Here is a 23352-nt window from a genome sequence, read left to right as displayed (position 1 = left end):
TGTAAATAAATTAACTGTTATTTTATTGTAGAGGAAAAAATATCCTGAAATATTTGTTAAATAACAATAATTCCTGACAAAAATCACTTTTCAGGGTTTTCAAGCCTCAACATCTGGTCAGTCATAGCGAGCTGTCCCTGGCCCTTATAATAAACCATTGTCATACATCACAGGAAAACCCAAAGATTTTCTGAATGGCTTCCAAATTTCTGCATAGATGCCCTTAATTAGTCCAAAGGTAGACAATAAACGAGTTGGCAGAGAAAACAGAAGGAGAGCTGAAAGAAAATAATGTTAACTATTGGTGACTCTAGATCAAAGAGTATATGAGTGTTCATTATACCATTCTTTCATCTTAGTTTTTTAGTTATAGGCAGACTGAAAAGTTGCTTTAGCATGATAGTGCTATTTTCCAGAGTTGCCAAAATACATATTCAATTATTTCTTTTCAAGCTAGAAATAGAAAATCAGTTCTCCCCTAGGTAATACTCATTTTCTATTCTGTCTAAAAAAGCTTCCAGAACTTTCTGGAAAGTTTAAATTAAGGGGCTACAGTACACTGATGTAGTTTTATAGTTCTTGACAGGTGTTTGAGTCAAACTCTCATCGAAGGTCTGTGATGGTCACTGCTCTGTCCACAACAGTCACGTGGCTGCAGCTCTGTAACAGGGAAAAAGAAAGGAAAAGTTTGGAAAATTCCGAAAATTCATTTTTTAAAACTGCTTATTTAACATGCTCATTCTGGCTAGTGGTTCCCAACCTGAAACCACTGCTGTTTAACTGGTAGCTATAGTAAGGAGTCTGGGGATCATTACTTTTGCCAATCCCTACCTGTAGTTTGAATCAACGTGGGCCCATATGCTCTCATTTATTTTTCAAATGTATCTATAGTTTAGAGTCATTCAAAAAGTATACATTTATCTAAAAGAATTGCAGACAATAAAGCACATCTACTCTCACATGAGAAATGCTCGCTTTTGGCATGCAAAAGGGGTCTTTATAACTGAAAACCTGGGCATTCTGGGGGCGTTGTGCAGCCTCTGTCGCAATATCCTGGTACCTAGACATTTATTACATTTAAGGAAGACTGACCTATTTTTTAATAGATTTGTCAGAAAATTCTTTCTCATTCTTAGCCAAAAACTGTCATTCTACAAGGCCTTAGTTTTAGTTCTCTGTGTCATAAGAAATATGCTCAATACCTTTTTACACAACACTTAAAGTCAGTTCTCAGATTCTCCCTTGGGTTTCTCTTCTAAATAGTCCCAGTTCCTTTTATGTGACAAGGTTCTGAGTCTCTTTTCCATACTATTCATTTTTCAGTGAACCCAAAAGAAATAATAATACACCATGGCCAGCATGGAGAGAAGCAACACCATCACATTAGATTTGAGGGGCAAACTGAAACACATTGATCTTATCACCAACTGAAATTTTTTATTCAATGCAACTTAGAGGTAAAAAACTTCCTAAGAAGGTCATAAAAATCCCTCTTATTTAAGCATAATTCCAGAATCAAAAATACTTTACCCATCTTAAGTGGCTTTTTCCCTTTGAGTTCAGATCTCTTATTGAAATACGCTTAGCGACTCATGATGAAGAATAAAACTAACATTTAATAAGCCAGCTCACTGCACTAGATAGTTTCTGTACATTATTTCATTTAATCCTCTCGATAATCCTATAAAGTAGGTGTTATTATTATCATCCCCATTTACAGAGGAGAAAGCTGAGGCCCAGGAAGGTTAAGTAGCCCAATCAGACGCACAGTCTTTAAGTGGCAGAGCTAAGACTCCAATCCGTTCCTATCCCACACTGCTTCCCATGTATGTCCTTATTAGGAAGAGCTGGAAAGCTGAGTGACAAGGCTAATCTATGTGTGTCATCAGCTCTGTCTTCTCTGCTTGAGGCACAGCCCCCGATTTCGTCTAACAGTTACATACACAGAAGAGAGGTGGATCCTTGCTGTGTGGATGAAATCCCTTCTGGCGACAAGAAGAAATCTCTTCTAGTCCATGGTCAGTTAATTTAAAGAATCCAGTTCTGAAATAAAAAAAAAGCAGGCCCAGAATCAAGCAAAGGAGGCCTCCCAGTCCCTAACACACACACAGCAAGGCAGAGCTCATTTTGGGACAGCTTCAAAAGTACGCTGGCTCATAGGTCTCTTTTCTGGTGAATGAATCAGAATTACAGAATGACTCATCACTGCCACCGCGCTAATTTTGCTGAGAGATTTCATAGTAAATAACAGGATTTAGAATGAAAAAGAAGTTAACACTGAGATAATCTGTTTGATTTTGAAATTCTCTAGTCTGACGTCAATCTCTTGAAATTCCTACTGCTTCAAGTCAAACACTTCAAATTTCTTTGTCTTTTTCTTAGAAAAGCACTTAAATTGTTGCTTGGATATCTTTTTAAATAAGCATAAAACAGATTTATCAGGATATGGGGCTTAAAAAGAAGTCTTGTAGAAAAACCAATTAATACCACAATCTCTATATATTTTATAGAGAACAAAGGGCCTAAGAATAGAGACCTTATCCTCTGAGGCTTTTCCCCCACTATCTCCTTGTAATGCCCTGAACTGCATCCTATATACTTACTCCTGGAACTTGGGGGAGCAAACAATGGCTATTGATTCTGGCAACATCATCTGGTAGGAGCAGTGAGTATGTAGGTCAACACTGGAGAGGAAAGCGGTCTGTGTGGGATGAGTCTGAGAAGAGAAAAAAGTAAGAGACACCCTCAGTGAGAATATTCAGCCATGAAGGAAGCTAGAGTCAGATAGTTCTCAACAGCTGGCCATAATGTCTTTCTTAGCTACTTGCAGCCATGAGAAGTATGCCTGAAGTTCATAATAAATAATGAACTTCCTTTCTAGCATTGTAAACAAGTTTAACATAAGTGTGTGAAGAAACTCATAATTTCTAATTGACCATGACTTACTTGGCTCCTCACAAGCTCTCTCTGTACAATATCCCATTCTGGAATAGACAGTACATGCTGCCCAATACTTCAACATGATAGAAGTCAAGGATGTAACAAACCACAGTTAGATGAATGATTCTTCTTCCTGATAGAGGTGTTACATGAGTCTGGGGTTCTAAAGACAAAAGTGGCAAAAGCTATCCTATGGATAAAGCATATTATCTATGAATATGAGAGGCAGGGGGTGACTGGGATTTCAGTGGGTAGTAGCTAAATCACACAAAGGACTCAGTCTTGTTTGGGAAATGGATCAAGATATTGAAATTTGAGGGTAATTTGTTAAAGCACCATCTAAATGTGCATTCGAGTTCTTTCATTTGTTTTCAATTATTTAATGTTATTGAGCATATTCTTTGTGTACAAATGAACAACTACATAATGACTTATGTTCACCTTAGAGGGGGTGTGATCTTAGATAACAAGAATGGAAAAAGAAAGACCCAATATGTCTCAAAAAGACCACCAACTTTCACTGACAGAAAAGCACAAAGAACAAATAGGTATACTTGACAGTGTTTTCAAACCTGCTGTGCAAAAAATGAAGCTCTTGGGCAGCTTTTCAAAAGCACAGGCTCCTGTGCTCTACCCTGGAAATATCCACACTGAAGGGAAAGTAGTTTTCTTCTTTAAAAAAGCTCATTAAATGATTCTTATGTGCTGCCTCGTCTGAGAAACACCACTCCACAGAATGCTGTGACGAGCTCACTGCAGAGCAGGTCTGCGGGACAGGAACATTTTAGCTGAGTGCTGACAGGAAGTCTGCACACAGGTCTTCGTGGGGCAGGTAAGAACGTTGGTGACCGTAAGGGAAAAGTTTTCGACCTGATAATAATTTGATCTTATAGACTGCTAGGGACAAATGGCCTGTGCCAACACATTTCACCCCACAGTTAGAGCCAGGAATTCTAAATAGGAGCAAATGAGGCCTACACAAGCTGATCTAGGTCTCTGATCTAGAATGGTTGGCTAGGACAATATAAAGACACACAGCAGGGGCTCAATAAATAATTGTTAAACTAAATCAAAAAACCTTGCCTTGAGCCTTTGCTTCCCTCTAACTACTACGGCTTCTCTTTCTCCTTCCCTTCACAGTTGAGTTTCTTGAAAAAATAGTTATGTCCACTGTGCCCACCATGCTGGAGAGAAGAGAAGGCATTTTTGTGAAGAGAAAACAATACACCAAAGGAACAGAAAGGAGCAAGGGGAGTGAATGCTGAGGGCGGCCTGGGCACCCAAATGGGAGTGGACTGGCCACAGTAGAGCACTGCTGGCTAAGTCAGGCTGAGAGTACATGGAGTTCTCGAAAACTGGGTTGGGGGTTACACAATAGTTGGTGATCGATACAAGACTATGCAGTGCTTTTGACCAGTGAACCTGATTTATAGCTGGCAATATACAGAAGGAAGAATTCCTCTTTTGTATTCTTCTCTTGCCAATTATAAGATCTAAGCATACTGTGTGGTCTGCTATTTGTTTTTAATCCCAGGTTAGGAAGGAATAGTACAGAAATATCATGAGGAAAAAAAGCTGAGACGCTATCAATTTAGGCTCTAAATTTGTTCTTAGGTAGGCCCTCAGTAATATTAGAAATCTTTTTATCCATTTGTGGCTAAGGTCTACCTGAAGTCTAAACAGTAATTATTCCAGACTTTCCCCTATCTACTCCAGTTTCAAACCCACTCTGGCTCCCTCCCGCTGGGCAGTGGATCTAGAAGCCAATCTTGTTGAAATAAAGACCTCCTCAACCCCTCCAAATAAACCTCAAAAATCCCTCTGTGTCTTTCTTTTTTCCTTCAATTCTATCTCAGAGGAATGTTTTCTCCCCCATATAAACATCAATGTCCTTATTATACTTTTGATTTGATACATTCCTACCTCCACATTACCTGTCTCTCCTGCCCTCTCACATCTCTTCCACTGACTCACTGGGCACTAAAAACACATTCGACTATACACAAGAATGTAGGTAAACCTTAAATATGCTAAGCAAAAGAAGCCAGACACAAAAGAATATATATTATAAAATTCTATTTATGTAAAGTTCAAAACCAGGCAAAATTAAACTATCACATTTAGGTGGTAAAACTATAAAGGAAGCAAAGGATTTCCAGAAGTCAGGAAAGGGATTACCTGTACCACGGAGGAAGTAAGGCTAGGCAGGAGCAAGGGGTGGGAATGTGCTTCTGGCAATGTTCTTTTTCTTGACCTAGGTAGTGTGTGTACATAGATGTTTGCTAAATGATTCATAATTCAATTTATGTACTTTCTTATGTATGTTGTATTTCACATATATAAAGGTCTTGGAAAAAAAAATCAAAACAAAACTCATGGTCAAGGCTTTCCCATGAAACCATAAATCAAGCAAACTTTCTCCCAACCTGGCTACTCCTTAAACCACCATCCCACTTCTTTACTTTCAAGCTGAGTATTTCAAAAAATTAGTGTGCATTTCACTATCACCACAACCTCAATCCCCATTACTTCTTAAATCTTTATAATCTACTCCTACCACTGTTTAAAACCCACTAAATCAAGGTCATCAGTGACTCTGCCAAATTCAACAGGCCCTTCCAGGTCTTTATCATTCTAGAGCTCTCTGCAATGTGTGATATAGTTAATATCCTGAGATTTCTTCTTAAAATATTCCTCCTCCTTTGTCTTCTGTGCCTTAACACTACCCTCACCTTCCTCTTACATCTCTTTGCTTCATTACTGCGTACTCCCTATGATCCCCTAAGGAGCCTGTACCACAAGCTGCCAGTGAATCTCTTCTTGCTCTCAGTTCTGAGGCTTCCCACATCAGCTCTATGCAGAGGTCTCCCAGATCTCTTTCCTGCCTTGGCTTTGTTCCCAAGTTCCAGCCACATTTCCAACTTCCTGATAACTATCTCCACCGATTTCCTGTCTCACCAGTACCTTAAATTCAACATACTCAGAAGTGATCACACCATTTACCCCATTTCCAATACATGTTCTCTTCTTTGAGCCCCTGTTTCTGCTTATGAGATGATCATTGCCACTCCCATGAGTCAGGCCAAAAATCTCGAAGTCATCACTGACATTTACTCATCATCCTCTCTTACTCATACTCCCACAACCTCTGAAATCCTACATTCATCGCCTCCTTCCCAAATGCTATGCCATCACCCACGCTCTCATTATTATGAGATTTTATCACCACACTGATCTCTTAAATGATCTCTCTGCCTTGACCTATCTTAAAACTACCTTTATTATCAATCTTCTAAAGTATAGCTTTGATCATCACTCATTGATCTATTCAAAATGTCAAATCACTATGTTGTACATCTGCAACTAATATAATATTGTATGTCAACTACACTTTAATTAAAAAAAGAAATCATCATGAATACAGAGGAAAAAAACAAAAAAACCTTTAAGAGTTCTCTACTTACTAAAAAAGAGAACTATTCTGCCTGTTCACCCAATGTATCATTTTAATGCTTATCTACTATCCATTTCCTGATAGGAACCTCAAACTCCAGCAAACTGGACCACTCAATGCTCTAGGAACACAGTCTGCCTATTCCAGTGCTTTCCCTTCCACAGGGAACTCCCCTTTACCCCATTTGTAAAAATTCTAGTAAACTGGTATGACCCTCCCCTCCTCTGAATTCCAGTGCTCTCTTTGCACCTCTTGAGGCACTTGGCACATTCTGCCTCACATGAAGAGTTATTACTCGTCTATGTGTCTAATCTCCTTTATAAGACTAAAATCATATCTTACTCAAATTTGTATCTCCTGACAGGTAAGGAACAAGTTTTCTATCTCCCACATACTATAATAGGGGACACACAATAGAAGGCAAATATTCATGTAATTAAACTGAAAAAAAATGACAGAGGCACAGGAATTTCTCACATTCTAACATAGAAGCTTGTGTAATCTTCCCAAATCCAGAAATGAGCTGACTTGTTTGTATGTAACCCTGTCACATAAAATGAAAAGCAGCTCAGTCTATGAGAGTGAGGGATTAAAAAGGAATAGCAAGAAAAATTAAGAAATAATCTTTAGAGATAGAATTATATTTTACCTAATTATTAATCAAAAGACTACATAAGATATGCAGACACTTAAAATCACCTATATTGGGGGCCCCTCTGGATTACATAAAGGTATATGTTACTTTAAGAAAAACAAATGCAAGCATCTGTTTAATTTCCTTGGCTCATGTAAAATATTTTGATTTATATACTTTTAGGAACATATATACTATACATGAAGTAGATGTAGTCAATGTGTACATCTATTCTAGGCTAACGTCCCATCATCATTCGTACTCACAGAGAAATTGTAACTTTAGGAAAAGAAGTTTATTTTTATTAAAGAAATTTTTTTAAGTAAAAAAATTAAAAAGCCCTAAGTAGTTCCCAAAAATCAATACCAGAGTACAAGCAATCAAGTATGGTGGGGAAGTCAAGCCTGAATCCAAGAGAGGGAAAAATAATCATCTAAATAATCTGAATATGATTTACTTTGCTTAAAGAAAGAAACTAGCAGTGTGTTTGTAACATTGTGAGAGAAGAGACCGATCCTTAGAGAGCTTGGAATTGCTTACATGAATCCAGCCCAGTGTGATGAGGCCCTGCTGATCCTGTATGAGAAAAAGCTCTTCTTCATTCTCGGTGTTACAATAATCAGATCCAGCACTTTGCTTGGGGATGAGAACATGAGTGATGGTAAATTCATTCCTCATCTGTTAAAGGAGAAAACAGCTTGTCACAATTCCCTGGAGCTTATGCAACCCCACTCTGTCACAGCAGTGGCAAATTAAACACCCATGAAAGAGAAGGCCTTTCCCACCCCAGTCTACATCTTGCTCCCTGAGTCCCTCACCTCAGTGGTTCACAGACTTGGCTGCTCATGTGCACTGCCTGGGGCTGCTCTGCAAAGCCACAGATACCCACAGCCCTGGGGAATTTCCTGCTGCAGTGAAATGGGTTTACTCATGGTTCTTAACAAGTTCCACACATAGTACTTCTCTTCCTTTGCTCATGTCTAAAGTAATTTCCCTTTCATTGTTTCTTTAAGTCTTTCTCATCCTCTAAGGCAGTCTAATTCTATTCCACTTCATTCATTTGTTCATTAAGGAGTTAGTAATGGGTTCTGTAAGTGCCTCCATTCAATGATTTTTCCTTCTTCAAAAATTCCTAGTCCTCTTATTGTACATACTATCTGTCATGTTATTTATCTTTTGGTGTATATCTCCCATTTCTCCGGAGCGCTCAGGTACTTTGTGTGGACATGTGCTATGTGTCTTACATATTTCATATTTCCAGGTCCTACCATAAAGCAGGTTCTCGAAAAATGATATAAAGGTGATGAATGACTGGATCTCCCTATCAAGTTTAGAATTAGGTATTTCTTACTGCTAGCATTAAAATAATCAGTTCAATTCAATGGACTCTGAAAATCAATGAAATACAAGGTCACCAAATTCAAAGTGACACTGCATTATGCTGTCCATAGTCCCTTCAGTGCAAAGAGTAACTGACACTGGATATCTTCTCTGAGAGTCACAGGAAGCCAAGGGGAAAGAAAGAGTCTCAGCTCAGGAAAGCATTTTTACCAGTTTCCCACAGAGAATTCCACATGTCTCTACTCCTCGTGCAGTGTTGGCACTGGCTAACTGGAGAAACTGCGGGCAGAGCCTCCCGGGTACCACCACGTGGCGCAGTCCATCAATCGTAGGAGCTGTAATGGAGAAACAGGAAAAGTCTGAGACCGTGGGCAGAGCCTCCCCAAGTAGACTCAGAGTTGGCAGCCCTGAGAGAGCAATCACTGGGAACACCCCAACTTCGGGCAGTGAGTGGGAATTTCATCCTAAATGACAGAGAAAGAGCATTGTAAAGTCTCTTCTCCAACGTCTGGCAACAGCTGTTTGGGAGTACATTATTTCAAGAAAAGAAGAGGGCCTGTAACCATTCAAGTTAAGATGGGTAAATTTAAAAGACGTTTCTGAGTTATTCAGGAATTCTGACACCATCTAATATAAATGATTTAAAATAAACCTCATTCAACTAAATTTTTATTTTTATTTTAAATCTCTTTTATTTTAGAGAAGAATATCAAAGAATATGACTTTCAAAGAAACACACCAGGCTATATTCTAGATAACAGGAAGTAATTTGGGTAACTACTTACTTCTGAATTTATTTACTTAGAAGAAAATTAAAATGGTAAAATGAAACAAAAAACATACTCTGGTCCTCAAAAAAGGCACTCATGAACAAAGCAGCTCATAAGCCTGGTTCAGAATGTCAAGAATGAACCCAGGCCCTGAAATCTAGGGGGAAACTCCATAAGAGAGCCAGCAGGCTAAAATCAGAGGGTATCTTTCACAGTCACATTTTCTTAAAAACAAAAAACAAAACAAAAAAAACAACTGAAAAAGGATGTTCTGCTTCTGCACATTCGTCAGCAAGATCTGAAATGCTAGAGGGGTAACCACTTCGGACCAGGAGCCAAGCAGTCACATGGCAGTCTGATGACAGTATGTGAGGAGTCCGGATTAAGGTTTGGCACAGTCCTTCCCTTTCAATTCAATAATCACTTACCAAATGCATATCAAGTAAACACTGTGCTCAGCCCACAAGGAACACAAATAGGAATAAGACCCAAGCCCTAACCTGCAAGAAGTTAAAATCTAGTTATTGACAACTAATTACACTATCGGGTAATGATCTCCACTATATTACAGATAATAAGACTTCTGAGAGTTTTAAGAACAGAATCAATCAAATTGAAGGGGAGGGTACCTAGAAAAACTTTAAGAAAAGCAGGGAAGGCAGAGATAGAGAAAGAGGATTTTACCTTCTGGGCAAATGTTAACAAATCTCCTTGGGTAAGACAGTCCAGGGACTATTTTGGGAACATGAGAGTCCAATTTGACCAGAGTACAGAAAATGTATGAAGGAATAGTAGTGAGAGACAAGTCTCTCTTGTGAGAAGAAACTCTAAAGGCCGGGCTTCAGAGTCCAGCACCCTTTGCCCACTCTTACATTGTCCTCTAAGTGGATCTTCTGCAAAGCTGACATCCTTAAATGCCTACCTGAAAGGATATTCCTATCCAAAAGTATCTATTCTAATAATCAAAGTATACTCATCATTTTACAGCTATTGTTATTTTCTCAGGTAGTCAATCAATGGTGAGAGGAGGAAAGACTGTCAACAGTTTTTATGGCTAGAAAGAATTATCACCAACTACATATAATATTTACCTTCACTAAGCTCCTTAAAGATTAGGAATGCTTTCAGGGCAAGCACAACTCAGTAGGCACCCCGCCCTCTCCCTCTTAAAGTCAGTTGTTAAAGTGCAAAGTGGTGCAATAAATTTCAAGTTTTCTTTACAAAAGGCTAACAGTGGTCTCTCATTCAGTGAATATTTCAAATCTCTATATAACTCTTAAAAGCTGAAGGTGTGACTTTCAAGGATATTATTAGCTCTTTAGAAAATCAGCCTGGGCCAGGGTAAATAACATGGCTTAAGCAAAGGCCACTTTCATAACATAGCCAGTATTATAGGACACAGTATGGCAATGCCGATAACATGCGTTTCTGTGACCAGAGCCTAATGAGCAGAATCATGGAGGTAATCTTAGGCTGAATCCCCTGGAATGTCATCCCACTTGGTTGCAGCTGAGATGGAAGAGGACATGAGCAAAAGGACTCACTACTTTCTGAGTTGCTCAATGCTCCAGGTTTCAAGGACCTGTCCACCACAGGTGGCTTGGCAGGCCTTACAGTTGTATTACAGTCCGAAGGCTGTGTGGATGCGACAGGTGCTGTGGGGGACACATCTAGGGAGGGCTTCTCCAAGTCAGGCACAAGTGGGCCGGCTAGGCCAGGGTCCACCTTCCCAAATTCCTGTACAATTTTTAGTCGCTCTTTTTCTAGCTCCTGATTCCGGATCATCTCCTCAAAGGCATGGAACTGTTCCTGCTCCAACTGTTGCTGCTTCTGTTGTGCCACCCTCTCTCTCTCCTTTTCCAGCTCCTGCTGGATGGTCACATTCCGGGCAAATTCCTCTGCTTCCTTCTTCTACAAAGAAAGAATAGGAGTTAGGCTAACACTACACTCAAGCGAATGCATACCTCAGGAGGACAAGGCTTTTACAGGGGGAGTTCCCAAAATGTATTTTTGCTCTGGCCTGATTTCCTAACACAGAATTCATGCTTCCCTCAGTACCTATACACACACAGAAGAGTCACCACTCCTGTCTATCTAGCCACTGCATAACTATTTTTCAAGGACAGTTAAAGCACCAATCCTCTCAGTACCCTTCTCAATGACTCTAATTAATGCATTTTCTTCTTTACTGAAATCTTGATGCAACTTATTGTCTGCACCTCATAATTAGTATCATATGCAGTTTTATTCTCTAACGGTGCCATGTATACATTCTATCCCAAGTGAGGCTTTAAAACGGGACCAAATCCAAACTTATAGCTGCTATGTTGGGTGTCTCTACTGAATTTTAACCTCCGAAAACGAAGCCTCTGAAATTTTTCTGGTGATCAGTTCAATATAGTGTGACATTTTTAATGAACAAGAAATTCAGGTAATAATCTCTTTCATTAAGGTTTTCACTCACTTGGCACCTTAGAAATATATGCCCCATAGCTGTTCACCCCTCTGCTGATTTTTACCATCAGAGTCTAGAACAGAGCTCAGCAGAGTGCTACAAAATAATGTGGAAGTGCTTGCAGTGTGTATTCACATCTGACACAGACCACTGACGGTGCCTTGGGATTTTCTCCACATGCCTGAACTGATTCTTCCTAAAAAGAATCATTTGAAAATGGCTTGGAAAAAAAATCAATTATTTCAAACAGTTATAGCCTGTTTCAGGTATAACCAAATGTGAATCAAGCCTGCCAAATTATCTAATCTGAAAACCTATATTTTACTGAGAATTTCCATTGTTCTCAGGTTCTTGCTCTAGATACAGCAGCCAGGCAATATATTTTGTCCCTAAAGTTGCCCTCATGGATAAGCAGGCTAAATCTGTGTTAGAATCCTCAGCCTAAACACTTATGTTCTGTTTTTTTGAGCTTCTGGCCTTTGCCAAATAAAGTAAAGTATCACATTCAAATCACACGATCTGCCGAAATATTGTTTTATAATCCCAGGGCACAGCCTAAGAAACCAAAATAATTTCCTTTTTTTGTTGTTCTATACTTACTTTTTCTTCATTATATTCGGTGTATTCTTTGGTATATCGTTTTAACAGCTCTGCCTTCAGCTCTTCTGCTTTGGGAAATGCAATCTCCTTTAATTTCTGAGACACACACGAAAAACTGAGAATTAGAACAATTCCCAGCTAATTAAATAGAAAAGTAAAAAGAAGCCTTAAGTCAAATTTACAAAAGCAACGTTTCTGAAAGTGATTTAAAATACCCCCTACTGTACCATATCTGTTATTCATACTGATTAGGTGAAATGGCCTCATTTCCTTTTGCAGGATTTGATGCTCAGATATAGACACTATTACTTTTACCTTGAAGTTAGTGTGTGCCACATTGCAGCTTTTAGATGGGAAACGGTGAAAGTGAAGACCCACCTTTACTGTGTCTTTCTTTTCAGGAATGACAGTCGATTTGTAATCTCGATGCTTTGGTAATTTCTCAATAAATAGCCTAAGGGAATAGATCAGAATGATTAAGATACAAAGAAAATGTCCACATGTTCGAAAGACTCCTAAGAAGTGCGACTCCCTTGTTCTGCAGCCATTGCTTGATGAGTTTCCAGATGTGCAGGGGAGAGGTGACAGGCACACCCAGACAGACCATATTCCTCAAACCATCTCTAGCCCTGTAAAGAGCAACAGTGTTTTCCTCTTCTCCCAAATCGGGCCTGCAGCAGCAAGCACCAGACTCCTACAACAAAAAAAGATGGAAAAAAAAAAAAGCCTATCCTGTGCCCCAAAATATATCTCCAAAGAGATTCTTTTCATGATGTGACAGTGATAGGCTTCCAAAGGAAAGGGCCTCTGTCACAAATCATTTTTCAGAGAACCGTTTGGCAGCCAATGGCTAAAAGACAGCCCATGTTCTGTTTCTACTCCTACCACTGTGTGACCTTTAATTTTTTGGCTTTTTTCCTTTGGGATTCATGTTCCTGCAAAGAAGACTGAGCATACTGAGAACGTGTGTAATATGTGCATGTTACATGTCTAATGTGCACTATGATCTCTAATGAAAAGTGTTTAGAGAAGCATAAGTGCTAGATTTTCTCTTTCAATTCTTGTCCTTGGCTGTAAAGCTCAGTGGGAAAAATAAACTGACCCAATTCACAGACCTCTAACATTTAGGATGTCTACTTGGGGACATTGAAAATGAATGGAAGTCCAGTATCCTGTCAGAGCCTGACAGTATCCTGTCAAAGTGGCAAATTCAGATTTCACTATCAGCAGGCCAGCTCCAGTCTACTCTTTTAACCACCACACAACACCGCCTCCACATGGCTCCTGGAATGTCCACGACTACTGGACGGGTTCTGAACAAAGGGGTCTTTTAAGAGAATTAGTTTGTAATAAATACAAGCCAAGACCCAAAACATATAAATTGAGGTTAGCTTGCCCACAGCCCTAAAATACTCTGCTGTAGTTGAGATTAACTGACTCTTTTCCATTTTCTGCCTATGGGCAGGAGAAAATGGAGGAGGAAGCCTCAGTAAAGGGAAAAGAAGGTGGCTTCCCTCAAAACAAACCCTGTATAGATAAGATTTCCTCCTTCAGTTCTATATTTGACATGTGAAAATTTTACTTCAATCGAATCTGACAAGACTCCTCAGGCAGGGAGGAATTCTAAAATCGAAATGATTCTAAAAATCTTCCCTTTGGGTTTATGAAAAAGATGTAAAACAGTTTCCTTGCAGTCTATATTTAAAAGGAGTACAGATTTATTTGTTCAGTCATAAAGTCCTAAGAGGATATTAAGATAAAAAGACACAGTTCTTATGTTTAAGAGACTTATAATTCAGTAACTCTTTCGCCTTGACATCAAAGACGAAGGTACACATTCACTTTAGCAGGCTGAATGTGCTTTATATTGAAGCCTGAATCCGCCAAGAAAATCCATGTCATATAAACCACCACACTTTATGTTCACTTACACTCTCAACTTGAAGAGATAGACTGTAATGTCCCTGAGGCCAGAGATGACTGTCTTATGCTTCTTAGTATATTCCTCTAAAATCAGCACAGTGCCTTGTATAAAGAGGCATTCGATAAATATCTAATGAATAAAATAGACTTAAAATCTCTGGATGAGCTGAGTGAAGGAAAAAAGTATAAAAAAGTATATATAGTATTCTACCTCATATGTGAGAAAGGGTAAAAATTATATATATGTATATAGATATCTATCTATTTACTCTATCTTTAAATATCTAAAGAAACATAGGAAGTATATACAGAAACCAATAAAAATAGAAGGCAGGGGAAACAGGGTGGATGAGACAAGAGTGGGAGTGAAACTTGTCACCATAAATCTTTTTATATTATTTAGACTGTGAAGCATTCGAATCGAGTTTATAAGTAAGGATAAAACTTCCAGACCTGTACATGAATACTTTCCCTTGTTTTCAACAACTGTTGTCCATTTTCTGAATGGGGACACATGGGAAGAAGGGTCTCTTGAAAGAGGAGAATGGGGAAAATAACCCCTTTCCATACTGGAGGAAACAGAGCTTAGTGGTTAGGAGAACAGGCTCGGGAGCCACCATGTCCAGGCTCGAATCTTGGTTTGGTGAGTTACTAGCCATGTGACCTATGGCAAATTACTTAATCTCACCATCCCTCAGTTTCTATACACACACACACACACACACACACACACACATATATGAGAATAGAAAATATTACCATTGATAGGGTTGCTGGTATGCTTAAAAAGATAAAAAAAAAAGTGCTAAGCAAACATAGCTAACATCTACTATGTGTTTACATGGTTGTTTTTACACATAAATAAACAAAAAATGTGAGCAAGAAGAAGAGATGAAGATGCTAACACCGGGACTAGAAACGTTCTAGGCACAGAATAGTTATGGCCCAGATGTACACTGTTCTCTAGGGTTATATCTGGCTACAGCCCAGAGTGAGGGAACGTGCCAAAGCAAATTAAGATGCATTGGCAAAAGCACAAGCAAAACAACCTAATAGAACAATAGAAAAACAAAGATAAGGAGAAAAGGTTAATATAAAAGGTGAATAAGTGACGAGGTGGCCGAGTGGTTAAGACGATGGATTGCTAAAAGGTGAATAAGTTTATGAAATGGTACTCATAACAAAAGAAACTGAAATTAAGATATCATTTTCATCCATCAGATTGGCAAGGACTTATAGGTCGATTATAACCAGTGTAGGCAAGGGTGTTGTCCTTATACACTCCTAGCAGGACTATAAGTTGATATTTTTTTCTTAGGGGAGGGAGGCAGGTGGGAGACAACTATTAAGAATTTTAAATGTGTATATCCTCTAAACTCGCAATTCCTTTTCTAAGAATTTATCCTACACAATAGTATAAAGATATATATATAACTATTCAAAGAGCATTGTTCATAAAAAGTAGGGAAAACTGAAAACCTAAATGTCCACCATTAAGGAATTATTTAGTAAGTTATGGTGTACCCAAATGTGATAAGCAACATAATCATTCATTCATCCATTCAACAAATATTTATAGAGCATCTACTAAGGCTTCAGGCATTATTGTAAAGGCTGGGGATTTGACAGTGAATAACAGTCATGAATTCTTCTTCAGAGTGTATATCACAGTGGGGAAACAGACAATAAACAAAATAGAAAATATATAGTAATCAGTGCAAGAAAAAGTCATTAATAGGGAAGGCAAACAGGAAGTGATGGGAGGATTGAGATTTTAGATAGGGCTGCTAAGGGTATCACTGGGAAGGTGGCACTTAAGTAAGGACAGGAAGAGAGTGAGCCATGAAGAGATCTGGGATAAGACTGTTCCAGGCAGAAGAATGAGCCCTGAGGCAGAGTGAGATAAACCATTACGAGCAGATATGGAAAGACAGGACTGTTAAGAAGGCAAGTTGTAGAACAGAATATATTGTATGACTTCATTCATGCTTTGAGAAAAAAGGATAAACATGTGAGTCCACGTGCTTACACGGGCATAAACATTTTCTTGTACACACAAGAAACATAACAGTGGTTATTTCCGGTGGATGAGACTTTTCACTTTAATAGTTCCTTTGCTATATGTTTTGAAAAAAAAAAAAAAAAAAACCGGTTTTAATCATGAACAAATATTGTGTATAAAAATAACTAATTAAAAAGTCAAGTGGAAATTATATAACATGAAAGTATTAAGGACTCTCATTTCTTCCAATCTTTAAAAAGTTAATCAGAAAAGCATAATCATAGATGAAAACTCTCTTTAGTTTATAAGTCCCAGTCCTAGCTGTGACCATTTTCAGTGCAGGTGACAGAACATTTTCAGAAAGCAAGTTGGTGTTATAGGAGGCTCACACAGCAGACAGGAATTGCTTAAGTCTTCTGCAACTCCCTTCTAGTCAATGACCATAAAAAGCTGTGAAAGAATCCACTGCTTGGATGATTGTCTATGCTCATCATGAAAATATGTACTGCTTTAATATGATGGATATCCTTCTATACCAGGGTCTGCAAAAGGCAAAGCATTCCTACTTCAGGGAAAATCTCTGAGGGGGTAAATGTGCTTGAGATCATCAAGATGCCTGAACTGTTCCTGGGAAAAGAACAAACATGCCTTTTAAACTTCTGAGTTAAAGGATCCACAAAAGATCTAGAACAGTGACTCAATAGTGGGGGAGGCAGGGGAGTGGAGAGGTGAATGCCTGCCCTACTCCTTCCTCTCTCCTCAGTTTAATAATTGCCAAAGTGAGCCATTGTTACTGACAGGAATAGACCAAGTAAAATGCAATAGAAAGACAGGCCAAGAATACTAAGCTAGAACTTTTTTCCTACTCTTAGGGTTTGTCACTTCACAGAATCAGGGTCCTGAAGATATCTGCAAGAAAAATGGAGGTAGCTACTTTTATTGATTCAGGTCACACTAATCCAACAAAATCCTAAATTAAACCCTAAATCTAACAAATAAAATAAATGAGCATCTATATCCCATCCCCTCTTATGCAACTCTCCGCCAGGCCTCATCCATCATATTAAATAGTCCTATTAGTGAAACCACATACAGGGACAGACTCTCCGTATGTCTCACCGTTAACACTGACATTCATGTCACTCAAAGTAACACCAAATCACAGAAAAATATCAATTGCTTGAGAATCCATGTACTCTTAATCCTATCCCCTCTTGCCTATTTAGGAGTTATTGCTACAGTTAAACTCTCTTTTCTGTAACATCAGCCTATCCTTCTCCATCAGCAAAAAAGTATGATCTAGAATTTCCCATCTTAAAATATACACCACACATTCACACACTCCTTGTCCCCCTTCAATTACTTCTTTTTCTATTTTACTTCCTATCCAAACTTCTACAAAGAGATGTCTACACAATATGCCAGGTCTTGGCAAACTATGGCTAGTAGGTCAAATCAAGTTCACTACCTGTTTTCTTAAACAAAATTACATTGGAACACAGCCATGCCTACTTGTACATATATTGTCTATGGCTGCTTTGTAAAGCAGAGGTTGTGACAGAGATTAAATGACCTGCAAAGCCAAAAACGTTTACTATGTGGCCCTTTACAAAAAGTTTTTGCTGTCTCCTCTTTCTTATTGTCCATTCACCTTTCAACACACACTAATCTAGTGTCTCTCTAACCCTTCTAGTGAAATTGCTTATCAAAACCACCAATGACTTCATGTTACTATACCCAATTGTTCACTCATCTGACCTATCTGACCTATCTGACCCTGCTGGCTCCTCTCCTGCGAACACTGACCTCTTTTGGCTTCTACGACACCACTGACACCTAGACTTCTTCCCGCCTGTCAATTTTCCTTTAAAGTCTCCTTTGCTGGCCCTCCATGTACTAACCAATCTCAGGCTCAGTCCAAGGCTCCTTTTTTTATTCTACAGTCTCATTATCAAGGATTCTTGATCCTTTTATGTGCTGTGGATCCTTTTGGTATTTGATGAAACCTATGGACTCCTGAGAACAATTTTTTAAAGGATAAAACATAAACTGCAAAGGATTATAAAAGAAACCAATTCTACTGAAATACAGTTTTCAAAATATTAAAAAACTGCGGTGTGCTTCTTTATTAATGCATTTATTAATGTATTATTAATGTATTAAAAAACAGGATCTAGTCATGGGTGTAAATGCTACCTTGAAATATCAGCAACAATTGTAATGTGATATGAAAATATCTTGCTTTTTATTGATGACAAAATTACAAATACAGGCATACCTCATTTTATTGTGCTCTGCAGATATTGTGTTTTCATCAATATTGAGGCAAGATCTTTAACCAGCAAAAAGATTACAATTAGCTGAAGGCTCAGATGATGGTTAGTATTTTTTTAGCAATAAAGTATTTTTAAATTTAGGTATATGCACTGTTTTTATTAGAAATAGTGCTATTGTACACTTAATAGACCACAGTATAGTGTAAATATAATTTCTATATGCACTGAGAAAGCAAAATATTCATGCGACTAATTTTATTGCAAAATTCACTTTATTGCAGTGGTCTGGAACTGAATCTTCAATATCTCCAAAATATGCCTATATTACTACCACTGTCATTTGAGTCCTATATTCAAAATTGAAGAAAATGCTAAATTTTAATTAGAGGTTAGTAAAAATTAAGAAAAGTTTTCCCATTCAAGTTCATGGATTCCGAGTTCTATCAATGAACCTCTGTGCTAGAAGGTCTCAGTGGTTCTCAGGGCTTCAGAATCACTGTATACTGAGGATTCCTGTGTTTGTATTCCCAACCCAGACTTCTCTGCGTTCAGACTGGTACTTCCAAGCTCCCACTGGACATCTCAACTTGGATTTCTTACAGATATCTCAAATTTAACATCTTAACAAGTCAAAAAAACAAAACAAAAAACCCAAAAAAACCCACAAAAACATAAAGATATTATACATATGCAGTGTGGAATCTACCCACTACCCAACTTCTTTCGATACCACTTTTCCCATCTCGATAAGTGGACCACCACATCCTAAGTTACTCTAGGTCAACCTTAATACCACCTTTCTCAAACTTTTTAAAATAAGTCCCATGGTGTTTACCTCTAGAACACCAAATCCATCCACTTCTTTTCATGATTCAGCCCTGCTTGCCTCTCTAACCTCATCTGAAAGTCATTCTCTCTCCTTACTTGCTACACTCAAAATACAATGACCAACTCTATTGCATCTTTCAAGTCTCTGTTTAAATCTTATCTTCTCAGACAGACCTTACCCTGACTAGATATTGAATTAGATATTGGTTATTCTCTGTCACAGCACCTTCTCTGTAGCTTTCATAGCACTTTCCTCATTTTGTGACTATGTATTTATTTACCTGTTTACTGTCTTCTCTCACAACTAGAAAGGTACACCAATGAGGGCAGGAGCCATTTTACTTACTACGTATCCAGGACCCAGCACAGTGCCACATAGATAGTAGGTCTATGTGATACATATTTGTTGAATGAATATGGTCCTTGCCCTTGAAGCACTTTCTGTGTAGGGCAACAGGACACAGAAAACCCCTTTAGAAAATATCTGGTAGAGTGATTCCACAATTCTATTGAACTTTCCCAAAGGAATTATACCCCTGGGTCTCATTCTGGGAGAACTATCCACAAGATTACTGGAAATATACAAGAATATTATTTCTATCAGCAGCGGAGTATATGAAGAGGGCCAGTAGCCAAAGAGACTTCTCAGGAAAATAAATTTTGTGTCCACTGTGTCTAGGAATGAAAAACTCAAAACAGCAAAGAGAGGCGGAAATGTAATTATGATTATATGAAATTTTATCATCATTGAGATCACTTGATAAAGTATGATGGCATGGACGGAATGACAGATTTTTGAGGAAATAGGCACCATTTCTAAAATTAAAAAATAAAACAAAACAAAAAACAGTCCCTTTTCTCCTCTCTAAAATTACAATATGAATCCTAGGCTGTTCACTCTTAATACCCACTTTTCTTTAGAGCACTGATTCTCAACTGGGGCGATTTTGCCCCTCAGAGAACATCAGGTAATGTCTGGAGACATTTTTGGTTGTCACAACTGTGGGAGAGGAGGTGCTACTGGCATCTGGTGGGTAGAGACTAGGGACAATAAAATACCCTAAAATGCACAAGACAGATATCCCCCTACAATGTCCCCATGACAAAGAATTATTCAGCCCAAGATGTCAATGATATCGATGTTGACATACTCTGCTTTAGAGTAGTATGTGATCAAAAACTTACTGTGATATAATTGACGTGCATATATCATCTCTGGGAGGACATACAGGAAACTAAGTGGGAATGTCTCTAGGAGGGAAATTGAGGGTTTGGGGGGAAAGAGGAATAGTAGGAGACTTTGCTTTTAGATATTTATACCCTTTTGTGCTTTCCGAATTCTGCACCATATGTACGTGTTATCTATTCAAAAAACAATAATAAAAAAAATAGTCAGTGTGGCTTAAGACTATGATCTCAAAAGACTACCTTCAACTCAAACAACACTATCAAAAAAAAAAAAAAAAAAAAAAAACCAAAAAGAACAGGACTGATGTTGTAGAATGAATACTGAATTTAGAGTTTGAAAATCTGGGCTTTGTCACTCCAAACTGTGGAACAAATCATATCACTAAACTCTGAGTTTGTTTCCTTATTTATAGGATGGGAGAATACACAAGACTACTACTCAATGTACACAGAACTGTGAAGATCAAATGAAATAACGCAAGTGAAATACTCTATGAACTATTCAGATTTAGAGCCATACAAATACATTGTAATCATTATTATCTTTTAAAAGGTCCTGGTATTACAAAAGAACAAGTCTGGGAATTAAACATTATTCCCTCTTATATTACACATCATTTCATGATCATGGGGACTTTAGAAGTTGTTCCCTATTAATTGTACAGAAATCTTCCATTTTTGCTGCCCACCCTGAGATGCTAAGCAACTCAAGGGAAAGGTCTTATGATAAGCCACACAAACTGTAGGTGGTCAATACTTATTTGATGATTTGCATGATTATGATAAAGGTTAAGGAGAAAAAACTTTTTCTTGAATCATTCAATTTACTAGAGGTGAGGAATTTTTGCTCTGCTAAGTCTCAGCATTAATCTTATGATTGGCTGCCTTAATAGGGAGAGGACAGGAAAAACATTCATCAACACAAAACATATGTGGTTTAAGCACCAAGTCTCTTACCTAACAGCTGGGCCATGTGGGCACAGGCCAAAGAGCTAGGTCTCTTACTCATGAAACTATTGAGTCATTAAAATAACACTTTTGAATGTCAAAGACAGCCAATAAGTAGGAGCTGCCAGAAAAAAATGATTAATGATAATAATGTAAAGTTCTCTAGCTTTAGCAATTCTGAGCAAATGAGCACAAGAGCAAAATGAGTGAGGCATCAGTCACTGAAAATAAAAAGGTAACTGGAGGTGTCTTACGTGATATACTTGTTATAGAGGATGAAGGCATGTTCAATGTTGCCTTCCTCAGAATAAATGGATGCCATTCGGATAATCTCAACTCCAGAGCGGAAGTACCGACGGGGTGGAATGTCTTCATTTATCTCCACCGCACTACCCATCTGGGAGAGCGCCCTCACCCGGTCTTCGGGAGGTAGGCTCACATCTCCATGGTCAGACATCAGGACCAAGAAGTTCTAAGACAGAAAAGAGAAAAAAGAGGGCATCAACACCATGGCCCACATCATCTCAGCAAAAACTAGCACACAGTGTGTTTATCTTGCAAACTTCTACTTTACAAAGACTTTAAGAGAAAAATACCATATGCTGTGGCTCATATTAAATAAGGTCCCTTTCTCATAAGAAGGCTGGGAACATCAAAGAAGCCCATATCACAATGATAAAAGGATTGGCACACTCAAAAATCCACAGTCCCTTTGTCATAATTAGGTAGTATGAGGAGTATAACTGTAATGGGCCACAGAGGATTCACTTCTACACTTCATGCCAATCATTCCCCGTTATTAGGCGGCCCTGTCTCAGCACCCTAAAAGGAGGAACAGCATCTTACATTTTTTGCCTTATTTCTCCTCCCACTACTCACTTCCATCCTCCCCAGTACTTGAAAGAGTAAAGTCAATGAACTTTCATGATGATTGTTAACTGACTTCAAGTTTGATTTTTATTTAATCTGAAAGTAACTGACATTTTTCTGTGGTATACTTTTCCATATTTGAGCACAAAGTTAGGGGAATTGGTCTGAGAATGAACGTTCATAAGCCTCACTTTGCTCACTAAACCACTATTCCAGTCAATCTACATCATTCATCAGGGCAAGGAACTTAAATCTTGAAAAAAAATTATTCAAATCTATCTTCAAAGACTAAGTCTTGTTTGACTAACGAAAGGGTACAATGGTAACTTGGAAGCAAAAAACAAAACCCAACAAAAAACCTGGGAGTTTTCTCTCCCCAGGTCTCAAACTGCAGTAATTCTACAACCTTTCTAGATATTGTTGCTATGAGAATCAGATCCTAGCTTCTAACCAGATATCACTCTACAACATTTCCAAAAAGAATCTGGGTATTTGATACACACTGAATTAAACTACATCCTAACCGGCATTCTTTAGAATATACATGCTATGGTAGAATTCATTTTGGAATTCAAGGCCCTGTGTCAACTGGCCCTTTTTGCCTTTTCAATCTTAAACTTTACTTTTTTCCAATAGAGATAGATTGCTTCAGTCAGGATTCTGATCCTGTTTATCTACTGTTTTTCTGTTTCCCACTGCAACTCTTCCGTCAGAGATAGTCTTCTCCTGGCCAGTTGTCTAGGTCACACTTCCTCCGCCAAGCTTCCTTTCTAAAACACCCTAATAGTACAAAAGCTGTGGATACTGCCAGAGATGCAAAGGCATTCCATTTCCCACAGACGGTCTTATACAGCTGCTAGCAAATCGACCACACACACACACACACACACACACCCCAAATTGTCTACTAAGTAAATTCAGTCTGGGGCCCATTAAAGCTGACTGAAGCAGAGGATGCTTGTTGCACCTCAGTACCTCTCAGGAGAGGATCTTTGGAGTCCAGAATGAAAACCCCTCCCAAGGCCAGCAAGCGGTGCCGGGTACTACAGGGCCGAGCAACACTCCAAAGAGATCAGCATCCGCAAAAGGGGGGGAAGGTGTGGTGAAGGGCTGATGGCGAAAA

General features: G+C 38.5%; 1 protein-coding gene across 4 annotated transcripts in view; it reads right to left on the bottom strand.

Moving 5' to 3' along the window:
- Positions 1–23352, bottom strand: part of STAMBP (STAM binding protein) — a 25934-nt gene continuing 2582 nt past the window's right edge. For 3 of the 4 annotated variants that reach the window (XM_006905185.3, XM_006905186.3, XM_015593158.2), the window contains exons 2-10: positions 21614–21831; positions 12573–12648; positions 12195–12290; positions 10684–11050; positions 8580–8704; positions 7569–7706; positions 2604–2716; positions 1944–2043; positions 1–660 (exon numbers count right to left, since the gene is read on the bottom strand). In XM_006905185.3, coding sequence (XP_006905247.1) covers positions 604–660; positions 1944–2043; positions 2604–2716; positions 7569–7706; positions 8580–8704; positions 10684–11050; positions 12195–12290; positions 12573–12648; positions 21614–21816 — 1275 coding nt within the window. In that variant the 5' untranslated portion in view covers positions 21817–21831 and the 3' untranslated portion in view covers positions 1–603. Of the gene's footprint in view, positions 661–1943; positions 2044–2603; positions 2717–7568; positions 7707–8579; positions 8705–10683; positions 11051–12194; positions 12291–12572; positions 12649–21613; positions 21832–23204; positions 23347–23352 lie in introns of those variants that run through there. The other variant, XM_015593156.2, reaches the window with a different exon arrangement.

Source organism: Pteropus alecto, unplaced genomic scaffold, assembly GCF_000325575.1.
Source record: "Pteropus alecto unplaced genomic scaffold, ASM32557v1 scaffold100, whole genome shotgun sequence".
NCBI lineage: Eukaryota > Metazoa > Chordata > Mammalia > Chiroptera > Pteropodidae > Pteropus > Pteropus alecto.
The sequence above is the reverse complement of the archived record's forward strand: the minus strand, read 5'-3'. Positions and strand labels throughout refer to the sequence as shown.